General features: G+C 49.1%; 1 protein-coding gene across 1 annotated transcript in view; it reads right to left on the bottom strand.

Moving 5' to 3' along the window:
• The window catches only part of LOC107981007, a 95,586-nt gene that overhangs the window by 57,337 nt on the left and 19,281 nt on the right, over positions 1-18,968 (bottom strand). Inside the window, exon 2 of the mRNA XM_016984831.2 lies at positions 9,044-9,174. Within this exon, the coding sequence (XP_016840320.2) occupies positions 9,044-9,174 (131 nt within the window). The remainder of the gene's footprint in view (positions 1-9,043; positions 9,175-18,968) is intronic.

Raw genomic sequence — 18,968 nt, 5'->3', positions numbered from 1 at the left:
TCCTCGGCATATACGTTCTCACTTTGACTTTCTTGTGCTGCCGCCGCCGTTCTGTCTTCTCTCTTTGCCCCTTCTCTCCGTCTTATGCTCGTCCGATCGCTGCCGCCGCCGAGAGTTATGCCCCCTTCGTTATACGGGTTGACTCGTATTATAGAGCGACTGCTACAGCCGAGTTGGGAGGGACGAGATGATTAGGCGAGTCGCGGTCTCGCGGTACTCGGCATCTATCTACTGGATGCCGGTAGTTTTTTTTTTTTTTCATACGCATTCGGTTTTATCTCGAGAAAAGTCTCGGTGATCACTCCGCGGAGTATAATCGCGACGGGTGTCAAGCGGGAAAAGAAGGCGGGCGACTGTGCTCGTGCAATCAACTGCTGGGGGATAAATACAAAATCGATGATAAACCGGCCCGTAGGCGTCTCCTAGTATAAAACTCTCGCGGAAAAGAGAAGGGGGGAAGGCGACAGACACCTCCTTGCAAGTCGCGCGCCTATCACGTACTGCACATACAGTCCTCTCTCTCTCTCTCTTGACTGCGCGGCTCTCCTTTTTTTCCTTTCCCACGGTATCCAGCGCTCTCTCTCTCGTCGTCGTTCGTTTAAGCAACGCCGACGAATAAAGCGACGGAGGCTCCGCGAGAGAGGACGGAAAAATGTGAAGCGTGTGTGTGTTTGTAGAGGAGAAAGATCAGGCGGCTCACATGACAATCATTTTTGTCCTTCGCCGCGGCGGCGGCGGCGCATGATTGTTTCAAGGATTCGCATGAAATCGATGAATTATAGATAGAGCCATTACAATGAAGCATCGGGCATTTGCAATGAGCCGACCATACATTGTTAAGGAGGTCGGCCGCGAGTCGCTTGTTTTCGACGTCGAGGCTTCCCTTTTTTGCGCCATTTGACTATTTGCCGCGCTCTTGGACGCTTTTTTTGCTGCTCGAGAGAGAGAGAGAGAGATCGAGAAAATAGAGCCGAGGGGCTTCTGAGCCTTTATAAGGCCGCAATTGCGAGATCATAATTTCAAAGACGCGCAAAAAGCGGTTTGCCAGCGCCGCTGCTTCTCGACTCGAAATGGAATCGTTTACAGCGGTTTCTCGGCTTATGTAAATTTTTTTCAACCGCGGAATTTCCCTATACACAGCGCGGTCTGTTACGAAAGCGAAATCACCCACGCAAGCGAAGATTAATTCGAACCCCTGCGCCGCGGTAATTACTGGTACAGATTTTCTAAACTCGTTAGAACACAGCGGCGAGCTGTCTCGGACATATAGGCACAAGTGACAAACTCGTTCCCCGCATTATAAGCCCAAGCGCGGAAAACAGCTTGATCGACCACTGGGAGCTTTTTGCTTTGCGCCTACATCGCTGAACGTCACTTTAATTACTTACTCAGCCGAGCGCTCGTGTCGCTGAGCGGCCCTGGAAAAAATTGACGTGAATTTTACATACTTTTTTGCTGACCCGCTACGTGACCATACTATTCCCATGGATTAAACAACGAAGTATATCGAGGCTTCGCCTGTCAATTACGAACGAGCTTTTTTTCGAAATACCGAAAATATAAGCTCGAGGACATAAAGTTCGTCGAAATCAGCATACAGTGCGGCTCATCTTTCCGCAACCGATCAACGATTTCGGCGGAGGCCGAGCTACAGACAAAGGACCGACGCTGTCGCAAAAAACGCTGGGTATAGCCCGCGAAACGAAAGAGAAGCAACGAGAGAACAATCGCTATAGGCAAAAAAGTCTCGGGACAACTGCGAGCGCGCAATCAGGAATAAGAGTAGCCTCCGGCAGTTCCAGAGCGCTGATGCGTGTATTCGGGACGTATATTAAATAATTTATAATTGTTTTGTCCAGAGGCCGCACGCGCGATTTTTTATCCTCGATCTCCGTGGATGACAATGATCGATGATATTCGCGGGACACACTGCAGTCTCTCTCTCTCTCTCTCTCTCTAGAGAGAGAGAGATGATTGAGTGACTGGGCGCGTGTATTCAAAAATCGCGCTCTTTTTGCAACAGTAGAATCGTCTTCTTTTTAATTTTCTGCCTTGCGGCATAATTCACGAAAACGTACAACTCGATCATTTACAAAAGCCATTTCACATAGCAGCTGCTAGGATTCGACACGAAAGAAGCGATTTTTCTCGGCTCGTCCCCGCGTCCCATAACAATGAATTTTTTCGCCAAACTCGATTCTCCTCCCGAACACGCTGCTGCGATTCGGAGGCGCATCTCCGGCTAGCGAAAGTGTCAAAGAGGGTGTGGAGAGGGCTACAGCAACTAAAATTCCGGGGCCGCGCGCCTCCGCACATATCGATGAGCTGCAGCTGCCCCCTGTGCTTTTCTTCGCGGTATAGTAGCGCGATGACGTATGGCGTCTCTCGCGCCTCCTGCACTTCTTTTCGAATAGATTGACGAGTCGATCACCCTGTTTCTTTTTTTCTTTTTTAATCGGATCACGGGCATGAAAATTCCGAGCGAGTTGAGCGAAGGCAACAAGAAATAACGAAAGCTCGTATACAGGCGATCCGAAATATGACTGGCATCGAAGATCGAGAAAGGGAGGCTGCGCGCGCAATCGAATTGCAAAATCATGCGAATGAGGCCTCAATCCGACTATAAGACTCGCGAGAGCGGAGATCGAGGAAAAATGTATACAGCAGACGTCCGTCGCAATCGCCGCCTATGAGCCTCTCTCTCTCTCTCTCTCTCTCTTGCAAGAGGGACACTTGACAACCTGTTTAAGCGAAACCGGCTCCGAGTGCAAAAACCAACGACGCGTCGCACCGCGGAGCGGAGCTCTTTTATACATTCGCATCTAGGAGTATGATTATTAAAGATGGCCGCTAGTATCGCGCGCTTGGACATATCGGCTAGTTTCTTCCTTTTTTGCCAGCGCGCGTGAGACGTGCGCTCCATATTTGAATTGTCGCGCGCGTGGATAAATTATCGATCTCTCTCGAGTACATTTCCTTTCCGAGCTATATTGAGGAGGACGCTGACCGCTGTGGAGGAGGGAAAAAAGCGCGTCACGCTAATTAGCCGCGTGGGCGTCGTGGTTTTCAAAATGTCACGCTGTGACGTAAGGGGCAGTCCCTTTTTTCGACGCTGATCTCCGATATCCACTGAGTCGTGTAATTGAATGATGGACGCGGCGCAAAAAAAAAAAAAAAAATACACGAGATTTCAGCGGTACGATCCGAGTGTAACGACTGCCGGAGAACAGAGTTATAAGCGTATAGTCGCTGGGATATACACAAGGTGAAGAAAGGCGGATGCAGCGCTTCAAGGCTGAAAGTTGAATGGGCGCGGGCTACCGATGCCGAAAGGAAGCACGCGGCATCTGACGGATTTCGTGCCTGGCGTGCCTCGGCCTGTATGTTTATAATTTATGAAGCATCTGCATTCCGCGCAATGATAAATCAAGCCGACACCACGTCCTATAGAGATGAAGAAAATCGGCTGCCCTTGTGTTTTGCTCGAGCGTATAAACAAGCCGCTTGATGTCGTCGTCGCAGCTAGTCCACGCGGTGTCGGGCAAAAAGGGCCCTGCGTTCGATCTAACGGTTGCCTTAACTGTAGTCGGCTGCTGTGTGTGTGTGTGATTCTTTTAATCAGTTTCAGCGCGCGCCGGGAAAAATACGCCGCTCGACGACGGCCTGAGAAAGCAGCCTTGGCTGATCTTCTCGAATCGGAAAAACTGGTCGGCTGCTCTGCTAAGCGCGGAGGACATTTTTCTCGCTCGATAAATATATTGCTGCTCTTCCGACAGTGTACTAGCTGTATACAGCTACGCGTAAGTGTAGCGGGATATATCGTTTTCGCGTATGAAAATCCCGCCGCGTCGAGAGAGGAATCTCCCAGCGCAATCGAGAAAAACGTCGTCGCGGCCCAAGTCCGAAAGCTTTAATTGAGCTACAAATTCCAAGCCGATCAACCGGTGCGGCCTCGGGGGGTAGTCTGTGCAGTATACATACATATACAATATACATATAGCTGCGTAGCTTCGCCGACGACGACTGTCTCGCGGTGTACACATACGTGTTCCGTTGCAATCAGCGCCCGATTCAAACGACCCGCCGTTCCAGTGCAGTGCGCGGCATTCCTGCAGCCGAGCAAAAAGCTCGTCTTCGTCGCAAGCGCACACAAGCCGTAGGTATATTTCTACGGAGATGACGGCCGCGACGATTCTCTTCGTTTTGGACGAATCACGAGCTGCTCGGACACGATGTGACGACGACGGTAATGCGAGCTGGGAAAAAATCGAGGGGAGCGGAATCACCGATACGATATTTTTTTTTCTCCTTCTTTGCTGGATATAAATACGAGTTCGTCGTGACTCCTCTCGTCCGGTCTTTTTCCAAGCGGAGAGTGATTATTTCTGGAATGCTGCGACCGCTTTTTGCGCCCCGGATCAGGGGGGGGGGGGATTGTTTTAATTGTGTTAAGGACATTTTTTTCCATCCAGCTTGTTAGACTCGTTTCCCGGATTTGAATGATCGATGATTTCGATACTCGCTCCGATTATATCAACGCGATTCATACGGATCATCCGCCGCAAGGCAGTCGCTCACACGGTGGCCGTTCGCTATAGTCCCGATACGGTCATTTCAGCGCCGCGGAATCAAAGGGTTCTCGTGAAAATGCCAGACATAGCTCTCGACCGTCCCCCACCTCGTGAATGCGAATGGAGCTTGCGAGACTGGAAGACGCGATTGTTTTTACGCGAGAGCGCAAGAAGCCGTCCTTGCATAGTCTATAGCGCGCCGCTTTGGCCATCAGACGACTGGCAGACCGCGCGGAACTTTGAATTTCAAAATATCCCGACCGCCGAGTCTCGCCGCATTCCATATCGTGGGATGACGGGGATATGCGTTTGTTCTTCTCTTTTCACCAGCTGCGCGGCTTGGTGGGAATATTTTGAATAAGTGCGCATTGTTGTGTATTTGTATGTACCTCTAATTAGTATAGTAGAAACAAAATCGAACTCATTTTTCCGAGTCTCTGAGGAGGTAGGCCGTATTTTCTTTCATTATACAAAGGTGCGGAAAGCGACGGAAAAGTTGTCAACGCGACAGTCGCTCCCACGATACGCTTAATCACTGCGCACTGCAACGACGTGCATTTCTGAGGAGCGAGAGGTGGAGGATTGCGCAAGCGAGCCTCCAAACCACTTTCTCTTTTCGATCTCAAATCTACACGGGGGAGTCGAAGAGACAAAGGGGCATCGGTATCCACGATTCGGAATCGCCGTCGTCGTAGTGTTGAAAATTCCGTTTTATACAAGTTTCTAGCACAGAAAAACTCGCGCATCCCGCGGAGGCTTTCCCTCGTAACTCATACCAATAAGCCAAGCTAGAGAGCCGAGTACGTACAGTCGTGAGTAATTCGCGCAACGTCGAGCATACCTACGGCGCGGACAATTTGTAGCCGCGGCGCGAATAAAAAGCCGCCAATTAAGAGAGAAACTCCTGCCGCTGCCCTCTCGTCTACTGTAGACAGCTCGAAATAAGGCGCGTCCACTCCTTTCTCCCTTCTATTTCTTCCCTTTTTACTCCCTCGCTCTCTCGAGTGATAACACTAAAGCGCTCCCGTTTAGGCGCTGTAATAGGATTCCGAGGAGCTCACAATTCACATTGTGACAGCGCGTGCGCAGTCTCGGCGACGCTTTATACCTAATCAGCAGCTCTGGCGGTATGAAAGGAGAGAAAGCGCCGCTCTCCGCTGGATACTTTGCGAGGATTTTTATAAGGCCGATGATAATGTAGGCAGGGAAATTTATTGCGGCGAGTTTCGTATGGCTTCGCTGTATGGCGCAGTGTACAAAGCGGTGCGCGCGTAAACGGCTCGCTTTTCGGAAAGGGTGCAATTGCACGCGCGCGCTGATTATTGCCAGCTGCGATAAGGCCCAGCGGCGGCACTTTGTCGGGGCCTCTTGAGGGGCCGGCTCCGAGTAAATTCGTCCTCGTGCGTGCGTGCGCGCGCGACACTCGAAATTGCTCGTGAAAAATAACGCCCGCGTGGCTTCCCTCGACCTGTTGTGTAATTTCGTAAGTTTTTTTCTTTGCCTGCAGAAGCAGAAGTTTTCAACCGACCGAAAAAGTAGCTGCAGACTAGCTAGTGGTAATCGGAATCTGCATGCAATTACGTCCATCTCGAGCCGACGTAACGGACGCGCGTGAAATTAAAACGGCGATGGCTCATCGAGAGCTAAAAATAAAGAGGGAGTAAACGCGCGAGGCGAGAAAACGCATCGAGCAAGAGAGAGAGAGAGAGAGAGAGAGGGAGAGGAATTTCTTCCACGCACAATCTCCGTCGGATCGTTGCAGGGAACTCGGCAGTAGCAGCAGCAGCAGCTTGGTGGCCCCCTCTCGAGATACCCATCGGCATTTATTTTTGGGTAAGAGCAAAGGGTACGGGGGCCCATTTGCATGGCGTGCAATATCGTACATTCTTAGGTGCCCAATTACGCGAGTCGATCCGGTCCCGATAACCGGCGTGTGTCCCTTTTCATGATACACTGCGAGTGCGCACGCTACGTTATCCTCCCGGTGCTCTTTCTCGCCCTCTCCCTGCGCTGCTGTATGGATAAAAAGCGCTGAAATATTGGCGAACGCAACTCATTCAAAGTTTTATATATAGCCACATTATAAGCAGTTATAGCATGAACGATCGATTTTGGCTTATAGGTGGCACAGCTGAGCTAGATATAACATCGCGCGCGCAAATTCAGATGTGGGAAGGAGAAAAATGCCGGCGCGCCATCTATCTTCGCTGGTCGGATACTACCGGCTCGAGTTCGAGCGGTGGGGGGAAAATTGCGGTCAGTCCAAAACTCCGACCGGACAGGTGTGTGCCTCGACACGCTATTAACCCGCAACGAGCGAAAATCCATCGGGAACCGCTAATCCTGCAAATAAGGTAATGCACCGCGCAGCGAGTAAAATTCGTCGCGAACGATTTCTGGTTTACATTAGCTCGTCGGCGCACTGTGCACAGGAAATGCAATTACGCAGCGCACGCGATCGCCCTAACTGCAGCGATTACCGCGACTGAGAGACAAAGTTCCTGTACGTATAACTGTACAGTAGAGAAGCGAAAAAAAACGTTCGCGGGTCGATCGAAAATTTGAATAACCATCTCGGCTCAAGGCCTCACCTACACACATAAGAGCAAAGCATACGAGCGATCAGGCTTGGAAACAATGGGCTAGTCTCTCTGGCGAGGCGCTATTTAAAATCTCTCGCGGGTGGGCTCATTACGCGCAAACTCCGTAGAGAAATCTCGACAAAGGGATCGCTCGCGCATCTCACGCCCAGCGCGAATAAACACACGCATAAAGCGTCGAAGCTTCGAGCGAGCCTCCGTTTTGAATTTCTCGCGAGAATCTCCGCTGCGGGTGCGGCTCCTCGTCGCGGGTGCGAGGATCTCGATCCAACGACCGATAGGATCAGCCTGCCCTCTCGGCACCAATTACACCCGCTCTCTCTCTCTCGCGCAGACTTGCTTCTCTTCTCCATGCAGCAGTCCCTCTCGGGATATTCGCCTCTCTCACGTGAACCTGCATACGTATAACCCGGGATCTTATCTGCGTGTGTGGCTACGTTATAGGCTGTGTGCAGTAGGCTTTTAAAAGCGGCGCGTGCAAGACACCGGGAGAGAGGAGGGGGGGGGAGGGATATTGCGAAAGAATTCGCGCGCGGAGGCTGCTTATTGCCTACGTAAACGGGATTTCTGATCTTCTCGCGCTGTGTAGCTACATACACGCTGCTGCTGCTGCTGCTGCTGCTGACGATATCGCGCGGGAGACGAGGCGCATCCGATATACATTGAATTCGCAGCGAGGGGATAATGAGCGAATTCGCCAATTTCGCGAAATGCTTGGGAAGCAGCAACGTCGGCAGATACGCGGAAGCGTCTAAAAATCCCAGATAGCTATACATCTAGGAAGGGAAAAAGCGTCGATTCTATATTCAAGCCAAACGCGCGCGCGCGCGCGCCGAGAGAGATTCCGGTGCCACCCACCCGGTAAACTGGTTCCACGCTTGGCTGGCCGCGCGCCGGCCAACGATATAATAGCCGCTGCGCGACCGGGCTCTCCCAGCAATGGGTCAATGAGGTGCTTGTTATGGCGAACACGGAGTGCTTTGCATACCCCCCGTAGATATTCATCGCGCTCGCTTTGCCTTATACGCGGCCTACTGTGTGTGTCTGTGCTATTATACGCGGAATGCACACCTCGCGCACACGAGGAAACGAAGCGATAGAGCAATAATAATAGCGTTTTTTGTTTCGCAATATTTATATTTAGCGCTTCCTCTGGCAGTATAATAGAACGGTTAAAAATATTTGCATACACATTCGCGCGGACTTGTACGACGTCGTCGCGTCGACATTCGAGTCACGAGCTCATCGGGGCTCGATGACGAATACCGTATTTAAATTATTCCTTGCTTTCTTCGACATTCATCACGAGGCGACACTTTCCCAAACACGCGTGCACGGCCTGCCACATAAATCGCCCGCGTCTGTATACTCGCACTTTACGGTCTTCCTATATCCGGAATCCGATTTGATTTTTTTAATACACGCGTCGACGCAGCTGAGAGAAATATCAATCATCGAGTAAAGAGATTCGGAAAGCATAATAACGTTCTTATCTTAATTCCCGACGAAAGTATTCATCATTCATTCGAGCGTCCGCGGAAAGAAAGCCGCTGAAAATCGAAGCAGACATAACGCTCGAACGGCGCACCTGTCGCACGTGAGCCAGCAGTTCACGGCTCGGAGTTACGAGCGTTTGTCGATGGCTCCGCGATAAGGATCGCCCCGCAATTATGCGCGTAATTCATTTAATTTGATGTTCCCTCCGACGAGAGCTCGCTCCTCGTGTACTACACGTCCAGCTCGCTCGTCGTATCGTTTGCATCGATCTCAATCTCTCTAGACGCTTTTCTTATTCTCCTATATACATTGTATGAAAAAATATCATTATGGATGCTTCGCTAGCCTTAGAAAGTTTCATTTAATTATGCTCACCGGCCGTGTGATGTACGTGCTCGCCGGTCATCTGATACAGCGCTGCACATGCGCGCGCGGGGCTTCGGTTTTGCGTATGCGCATAATGATATTCCTATCGGCGATCTACTGCGCTGTGTTCCAGCTCCTTCCTGAAATGAAGTCATAAATGCGGAATTTTAATTTTGCGGAAAAAGTTGTGTTCTTATTTTTTACGAGTTTAAAAGAGATTCGAGGGGACGGAAATAAATAATATCGGGCTTTCGATAAGCCGCCGCCGCTGCGAGACATCCCGAAATAAGGCGTTCCCAGCATTTTTCTCTCTTATCGGTCATCATCACCGAGAGCAACACCATGTATACGCAGAGGCTCGAGTGTCGCACACACGCGTATACTTACATCCGAAGAAACGCTTCTCGCGCACGAACCGCAAAAGAAATAATATTTCGCAACTCTGAGGGATTTAAAACGCGCGATATTTATATCGCGTACATGCATACATCCGAAGGTATAAGCCGAGCAACACGAGACTGTCCGATACCGTAGGCAAATAGGTGCACCGCGCGCGGAGACGATAGGTTATCAATGTGTCTCGCCGCGTAGATTACATGCACGAATGTAACGACTCCATACGTATATGTTTACCTCGACGGGTTGCGCTCGGATGAGCCGCGCTGTTGACACAGCCAACGATGCGCGCATGTATATTCATCGATTATCGACTCTCGGCCGGGAGGAAATGACCGAAAGCTGTTTAATTTTTGATACGGTGCAGCAGCGAGGTGCACCAGGAGAAAAACAAACGAAAAGGTATACACTCACGCGAGTGAGTTCACCGCCTCGAAAACGCCGCCAACGAGTGAAAAACAAAGAGCCACATCCTTATACATTACGGCCTGTCCGTCTCTCTGCTCCGCACTGACAAGCCCTTCCCCCCCCCCCCCCCCGGGTAAAGTTCAGCCGTTATGCGTGTGTGTACTACACCGGATTACGCCACGCGCGGACCGGAAGCGTAGCTTGGCTCCGCGCGGAATTTCAAAACGTTGATTGGATTTCATAGAAAAAAGCCGGACCTCCTCCTTTAATTAACGCTGGTCTCGCTGGAAGATGCAGACAATATCGGCGCGCGAGCGAAGGAGCTTTTAGTTTGCTTATAGAGGATTTACAGCGCGGCTGAGCGATCGCGTTTAAAATTGAAAAAGTTCTAGAAGCTATAGAAGGGAATGCCACGCTGTGTGTGTGTGTGTGCGTGGAAATAATGCAGTGGTTTATAGGATTGTCCTCGTTGTTGACATTCTGAGAATTATTAGTTGGGAAGAATCCTAATCACGTGCGCTCGTTGGCAAATACTCTTTTTTTCAGATTAATCAACCATTGCACAATTCAGACGCACTGGCTCTTTGTGTTTAGCCAATTGCATAATGTGTCGAGTAACTTTTTTCCATCGACCGCCGCGGCAACGTCCGACATACTCGACTGTTACCACTAACTCGTCAACGCATTCATAGGTGCGGGCAGTAACGAGGATCGAATGAATTACGCTCGCGCGTAATAACAAGTACCACAGCAGCGATGAAGTCCTTCTCCATACTCTTTCTCTCCTCTGTGCTGCAGAGGCCGCACTCCCATCGCGAAATTGAACTCCATCACCGAGCCGCCGCTCGGGGTTAATAGAGATCGCGTCACTCCTTTCTCTCCTTTGCGTGTGCGCACCGCTCCGCGGCTATATCTATATACACAGATAGTCGTAATAATATTCCTACCGTCGGCGCTGCTGCTGCTGAGGTAGCCATCAGCGGCGGCAGCGGCTTGTCAAAAATTCAATTTACCATCTCTTTAAAGGGCTTTACCGCGCACCGGCCGTAGCTTAATGCGAAAGAGTGCCCGCATCGCGGAAGTGCGTGTGAACTACTTATGCATTTATCGCTATCTATCGCTAGCGTTGCGCAATCCTTTACCTCGAAACAACGAGGATATTGCGGTTCGATCTCGCATCGATTATCGCATCGAGCGACGGCGACAAAAAAGCGTACGAGCCTTTCCAGAAATCATCTCCATCAGCGATCTGCGCACAAAGAAAGCCTCTCAACAATACACTGAGAAAACTAGATATTAAAATTTACTACATATGCAGGAAGAATTACTATATTATATAGTAACGGACGGTTATACTTGCTTTGTATTAAATTTTACTCTCTCAGATAGTAATTTCTATACTGAAATGAAATTTTTAAAAATTTAATTCTTTTTTTGCTGGCCACTTTTACGCGCTTATTCGAATATGATTATTATTATTATTATTTTTATTATTGATATTTAATGTTGTTAAGTGAAAGAAATAAACGAAAGAAAGAAATTTTTCTGCGGCGACGAGAATCGTACCTGGACCTCTGGAATGGGAGTCGAGCGCGCTGACCACTTACCCAAACAGTACTGTTATCTACTAAATTTCAAATCTGATATATTAATCACATTTACTGATGAGTTAATATTAATAATAAATTGACCAAAATTAATAAATAATAGCAGCGAATGATATTTTATCACTTAATAATACCAGATAAACAAAAAATTATAGATTTTGGTCTCTGATTACTGCATAAATCAACTTTATAACGTCAAATTTTGGCACACGGAGAAATTCTTAAAATAATTTTTACTATATAATGTAGAAATTTCTAGTAAACACGTAACAAATTTTGATATAAGTCTAACAATTTTTACTGTGAATATAATAAAAATCTTCATGGAGCGATTATGACCTGCCGTTACTATCTAATATAGTAATTTTTCCTACATATGTAGTGAATTTTAATATATAGTTCTCTCAGTGTAGCGTTTCGATAATCGAGAGCATCGTCGGCGGGGGGGGGGGGGGGGGGGGGGAAGAAGGGATCGGCCGGGTATACACTTTTTGCCCTCTATCTCTCGGCTCTTTTTTCTCTTCTTCGCCGCGCCAGCCAGAATTCAACTAACGAACGGAAGTAAATACACGGGGGCCGAGTTTTACGAGAGGATAATTCCGTCCAGAGCTCTCTACTGAGCACGACACTCGGCAATTCGGATTTTTTCGCAAAATTAAATGGCGCTTCGCGCTTGTACCCTCTTTTTCTCTCGCTTCGTCCGATCGCGCGGCTCTATACAGCTCGACCCCGACGCGACTTATTATCATTATATTGCAATAAAGCACGGAACGCTCGTCTTCTGTGGATATAACGGGCGAACGATAGATGCCCGGCCGAGATACAGACGCAGAGCAGTGAGGGAGATCGAATCCGCGCGGCGAGATCGACTCGGACGTTTTCTCGGATATAAACTGCGCGCGAAGGGTTTTATAGCTTTTTTTCTTTTCTCATACTCTAACTCTCTCTCTCTCTATATATATAGATGCGGCGACGCAGTAAAAATTTTGGATGGCGATAATGAAAATCTGTGTCGAAAAATTGAGCTCGTATACGAGGCAACGCACTCATATATGTTTATTTGGTGCTTTCAGAATGGCTATACGGAAGAAATTGTCCTGCTGGCTGCTGCTGGTCTGATGCTACACACGCAACGTCTGCCGACAACGACTGCGGACGAGTGCGGAGAACAGCTTAATACCGGGAGAGAGTATAGCCATATGCCTACCGGGGACACTGCGCACAACACTACCGAGAATCAGCTAGTTTTTAGATTGGCCAGTTGTCGTTAAACTTAATACCGCCGACTTTTGCCGGTTTTCATTAAGAGCTGATACTCTGTATAAGTATATAGTTGGACGAGAAATAAAAAAAAAATTGATGCAACGCAGTCCACGCGCGCAGTAGATGCGATTCCGATGCACCGAAGCGAGCGAACGTTTGGCATTGAATGAAATTAGTCACTTATAATTCTTGACCTGCTTAAGCGCGCGCGATCGTCCCGGCGCGTGTGGACATATAAAGCATTTTTTTTTCTCTCTCAAATACATTCGTATAAAGAGAACGAGTTTTTCCACGGCGTTCCGTCAATCACGGAATAGAAAAATCCCAAAGCATCTTTACTTCGCTAATAACGTGAGAACGCGTCTCGGTGCATTTCCACTCGCGGGTCTTTTTTCCTTTAACTAGCTAATCCATTATTTTTTGCGAATTTGTATGATTCCGTCGTCGCCGCGGCTTACATAAAATTCCACGTTCACTACACATTTCGTCATCTTGACTTATTGGCGATCTGATATTCCATTTTTTTTCTCATCGAGGCACGCACACACACACGATGATAATAAACGCAAGTCACAGCGATTATTGCGCTTTGAAATTCGCTCCGCGATCGCGACGACAAGTAGCTCAAGTAGAAGCGAGAGAGAAAAAACAAAAGCCATCTACATCGAAAATTAGCTTCGACTTTCGGTTCACACGACGCAGTAGCAGCAGCAGCGGGTGACTTTTGTGGAAAAAGCGACGCGCAATTAAAACGTTTGATGTAGAATTGAAATTTATAAAATCAACTCGGCTGATTGGGCATGGAGGCTTGCGCCACTGAATTTCCACGATTTCACAGCAGCGTACGAGCGAAAACTCAGCGCACTGCGACGTGAGAGACAAGGCTGCCGTTGCGCGGCGTAATATCTCTGTTTTTCTCTCTCTCCGCCAGAGCGTGCCATTACAAACGACTAATTACTAAACTGCCCTGTCCACCTAATAAATTACAGCTGACGCGCTGCGCACATGCGGCTCGAGAGCGTATAGAGAGAGAGAGAGAGAGAGAGAGAGAGAGAGAGAGAGAAGAATTCGTACATGTGTGCGGGGCGCAGTCAGTCATTCGGTTCCTTCTTTCTCTTCCAGAGAGAGAGAGAGAGAGGGAGAGAGAGAGAGAGAGAGAGAGAGAGAGAGAGAGAGAGAGAGAGAGAGTGAGAGAGAGAGACACGAGTCCTCGTCGCCGGCGAGTCTAAATACGCGGAACACGGAAATATCACCTCGGTCATTTGTTTTCTCTCGCGTATAGTCTTCTGGCTCCTCGTTACTTCACCGCGATTCGTTATGGAAATAGCGATTACGATTCGAGAGTCTGCCTTATAAGAAAGTTTACCTCGAAACAATAGTATCTTCGTTAATTTATAGAAAAAGTGTACGATAAGGATCATCGGAACAGCGCAATTATAAACCGAGATGAACACGAAAGCCGCATCCGCCAGCGGAGAAAAACCGAATCCCTCGGCTGCAATACTTTATACTCCCCTTCTAAATAAGCTTCTCCCACCTTCTTCCCCGAACTGCGCATACAGCAACGACGAATTCCGCACGGCTACTTCTTGCGCTGGAATAGCGTCCGCGCAAAATACACGCATTTTGTCGCGACGACGACGACGTGTCAGCCACCGCAACTAGCCGTATACGGCGGGAAATATCGCGCGCAGTTAATCAACGCCAAAGCGCCTCTGCAGCGGCTGACGTATTTTGTAGGCAGTGTCGCCGCTGCGATTCGCGGGAATTTTCTTTGCCAAGCTTTAATATTGAATTGTGGTAATGGCGAAATTCGCTTGTTATTGGGACAAATATAGGTCTTATTTATTATTTTCAAAGCAACTATAATACAGACAATCGAAAGGCGAACTGCATTGAAAATACGCAGGCGTTTCGCTCGTTAATCACCTCTCTCCTCGCGCGAGCAACTTTTGCCACTATACACACACACACCGACGCAATTTAGCGGCCGCAATTCCTCGGAAAGTATAATAATGGCAGTCGAAAACGGGCAATCCATACTAAGCGCGCGCACGAGCCAATCGCGGTGCTGATTAGCAAATCGTTAATGAGCTTTCCCGGCGGCAGCCATATCTCACTCGTCGGCCGCCGCCGCGTGTTTTTAATTCAGCATAAGTCCCGGCGCTTCTTCTCTCTCAGTCTCGCCGCGCATCCCCAGGAGAGAAGACGTTATTAGCAGAGGCATTAATCAGCGAGCTCGCGGGGCTGCAAGAAGGAGAAAGAGAGAGAGAGAGAGAGAGAGGGAGAGAAAGGAGGGAGGAATGTGGGAAAGGCTCGGAGGGAGGACCTGAGATATGAAACGAAGGAAAACTCCTTTTTCTCTCTCTCTCTCTCTCACTCTCTCACTCTCTCGCTGGCGCTTCACGGATGAAGCGTTTTAATGAAAAGATAGCGCGCGGCGCCCGGGGAGGAAGGGGGTAGGTATATCTCGCGCACGTGTGTGTGTGTGTGTGTGGGATATAGGTATGTGTACGCGCTCATCAGAAAGCACTGCATGAGTCCGGGCTCAAATGAAATTGCCCGCTATAAAAATGATGCCCCGTGTATATATGCCTCGGGTATTAGGTTACTCGCGCGAAAAAGCACCGAGAGCTCGCGTACACACCTATTCTACCGCCTCTTTTTACAGTGTATTCAATCTCCCCGCTACTCCTCGCGTATATGACCATTCTTTCGGCGTTTCGCTCGCAGCTCTTGTCTACTGCTTCGCCTCCATTTTCGTGTGTGCTTTTACGAGCTCTGTGTGTATACTATATACGCTATTACTACGGGGCGCATCACTCGCAGGAAATAATAAGCGATAAAAATCGAGGTGATATTTCCAAATTCGCGCGACACTACCACACGTCTGCTATTCATTTTTCTCTCCGTCGCTCGCGACTCGCGCAGAAAAATCACCGGCTCTCATTACGCTCAACACGTAGGCAGCTTTATGAGTCCCGGCAGTAGCCCGCGCACTTGCGAGTCTCGCGCTGCGCGTACGTATACGTATCTCTCTCTCTCTCTCTCTGTCTTCTCGGCCCCGTCGCATCATCGGCTCTTTCTTCCAGGGCGCGCGAGATATTATTTATTTCGTAAATTAACTCTGGACCCCGGATCCGTCCGCTACGTGACTGGAAAATCCCCGCTGCTGCTTCTTCTTTGCCTCGAGATCAGCGCGTCTGGCTGTATTAATCGACGCCGTCGAGAGTTGCCGATACGACTGTATACGCCGCTGATGTATTCCGACTCTGATTTTTACTATAAATAAGTACACTCGCCCAGCGGAATCGTTCCCGCACAGTGGCCGTCGCAATATACATTTTTTTTTCCGGCAACTCGTGAGAGACTAGGATCGCAGCCTTCGTGACCGGACCGTTAGATAAAAGCACCGCGGAGGTTCCCATTCGGACAGAAGAGAGCACGAGCCGGGCTGCAATTTCACTTGCGTCGATCCGCCGCGACCGCCGAGAGACGGCGGGCGAGTCCTCCTGTGTAGTGTGTATACCGCTCGATCTTGATTCCGATCTCGACACGCCGTTGTTAGGAAAAAGTAGTCTAATTCGTCGTGATTAAAACTGTGGGACACACCGCGAGCGACGCTCTAATTACGTACACGGCTTCAATCTCGGGTACACACGCGCCTTTGAATAATTGAATTTTCCGGCGCGACAGTTTTCGTCTGTATATAGTAAGATTACTCGATTAGGTCACGTCTCCCACACACTAAAAGTTTCGTACAAGCGGCACAATGATTAATCTCCAACCCGAGCACTTTTTCAAATCTAATTAAACGCCGGGGCCAACCCGCATATGAAATTCGTCTAAATTAGCCGCGTCGGACGTATACGCGCGCAAAAGTATAGCCGGCGCGTCTCGGCTCCTAATCGAGTTTGTTGGCCAAATACTCACGCACTCTCTTTTCCTCGCTAAGTAATCCCCATCTCTCTCTCTCTCTCTCCCACAGCCTCATCGCTATGCGACGCGCAGAGCTTTTCTCATAATCAAACCTCATTTCTCACCTCTCTCGGCGCTTGCGCGTGACGAGCATCTGCGCCGCGTATACACGTCGTCTCTCATCTATATTTCGCTGATTGCCGTTATTTCTTCCGATTCATTAAGCCTCCGTCGAAAGCGTCTATGTGTGTGTGTGTGTGTTCGAAGGTCTTATCTTCGCTGCGCTGCGGCGTCCGCGCATTTTTCCAAAATCTCGACGCGCCACGCTGGCGGCGCGACGAAGAAATCGAGCTTAATTGCCGAGAAGTTATAAGGCCGGGGAGACAATGGAATTAATGACGACGAAGAGATATAGAGAGAAACGATGATAAGGATGCAGCGAGCTCGGAGATTTAAGGCTTTACGTTTCCTCGCGGTTAATCGATGCCGCTTTATAGAAAATAATACGAGAGCCGGCGATTAAGCTGGTATGCCTAACCTTTTAATAACTGCGAGATGCGTAAAAGAGTAAAACATCAGGACCTTTTCGGTGGAGTAGGCTATAATCAGCGCGCGTTCGTGCAGTATTATGAATGAACCAGCGCGTGCCTGTGTGCGTGTGTGTGTGTGTGTGTAAACACTCTAGCCCGAAAATTTCAAAGTCAAAGAGCCCTCTCTCCCACTCGTCCGCGAGCAATTTCGACGTCACTCTCCCGAAGCGCTCTCCTAGAGAGAGAGAGAGAGAGAGAGAGAAAGAGAGAGAGATTCGCCCTTGACATTTATAGCTCTGCGGGTAAGTATAGGCCGCGGAAAAAAATGATTTGTACAGAGCCATCCCCCGAGTGTATAACGCTGCAGCGAGCCCGTGATTTGTATAAACCGGCAGCTTTTACTTTTCCTCCTCTATTTTTACACTACAGCTCTCTGTCCTAATTGGTAAAACACTGCGCGCGGTCGTCGGCTCTAATTGTTGCAGCTCCTTTTTGGAAATTTGTTTGGGGAAACCATTTTTCACCCGGATAATAGCAGAGTCCCTAGGATATCGCCCTCGGCTATTATCGCCTCTTTCTCTCCGCGCTATGCCACACGTGGTGCGATTCTCGGTTTGTGCTGACGCACACATTTTCGAGAGGACCCATTAATTTATTCGCGCGGGTAATTATATCGAGCGAGTGCAGGAATGAAAACCTTCTTCTATCAATCATCGTTTCGAAGATTGCATTGTGCGGAGAGCGCGGCTTTTAGCCTCGAAGGAAATTTGTCGGCGCTATTAGAAACGCGTTTACGGGGATGATAATAATTTCTGCTCCGGGTTGGATATTATTTATGGACGAGTCGGAGAAACGAAGCGTTTAGGTACGATTACACGACCTCTAAAATTCGCTGCAAAACACATTATTTTCCTTCCCGCGTGTATGCCCACAAAAAAGCTGTATAAACATGAAAAATGCGCTCGTAATATCCGCGAAGAACAATACCGGCGATCTCCAGATACGGCCCTGATCTCTCTTCCGATCCTTTTTACCTCACCCCCGGCAAGCCGGCGCCCGATCCGCCGCCGCCGCCGCTTATTAATGCTAGTTAGAATTTTACAGCTCCAGCAGCGCATCGGAATTGCAGATCCTATAATTCAATAAAAGCTCGGCGTCGCGCATGCGTCAGCTGGGACTGCTGCGGTGAGTCGATCGATGGCCGCGATTAATTACGCTGTCGGATTAATGCAAATTCGCGGCGCAGCCTCGAGACGCGTGCACATGTCCGGGTGAAAAAGTCGCCGAGGAATCGAGAAGGAGAACGAGATGCGCGCGGTACTCGCGCATTTTAATTAAGCGCCCGCGGTGCGGTGCGAGCGAGAGCTTTATGCGCGTTTCGAGGGAAAAACGCGACTGAGATTGAGTATCGATGCGGTTTCGCTGTTATTTTTTACTCTTCGAGTATGCGCACTCGATGATGAGAATACAAATTTGGCGTCGCTTTGCTTAAAATATTCCTGCCAAGCTGCGGCGACAGCTCGCGAGTAGTATAAGAATACAAAGGTAATAAATGCCTGCGGATCGAGGTGACTGCTATGCAGGAAGCGCTCGTTGTATAATTAAATCTCGATGGAATATCAGCACTGGCTGTATAGACAGCGCACCGAAGAAGATGTCCCAACACCGGCTGCAATAAGCCGTCGGTATCTTTAATTGGAAGGATAGCGGAGAGGCGCAACTGAACTGTATGAGCGCGGGGCTAGTGTCTACTGTTTTAATGACGATAAAAATCTCGCGACCAACCCGACCAACCGGCAGATGCCAGATAGG

The sequence above is a fragment of the Nasonia vitripennis genome, chromosome 4, assembly GCF_009193385.2.
Source record: "Nasonia vitripennis strain AsymCx chromosome 4, Nvit_psr_1.1, whole genome shotgun sequence".
Classification (NCBI taxonomy): Eukaryota; Metazoa; Arthropoda; class Insecta; order Hymenoptera; family Pteromalidae; genus Nasonia; species Nasonia vitripennis.
This window is presented reverse-complemented; position numbering and strand designations above follow the sequence as displayed.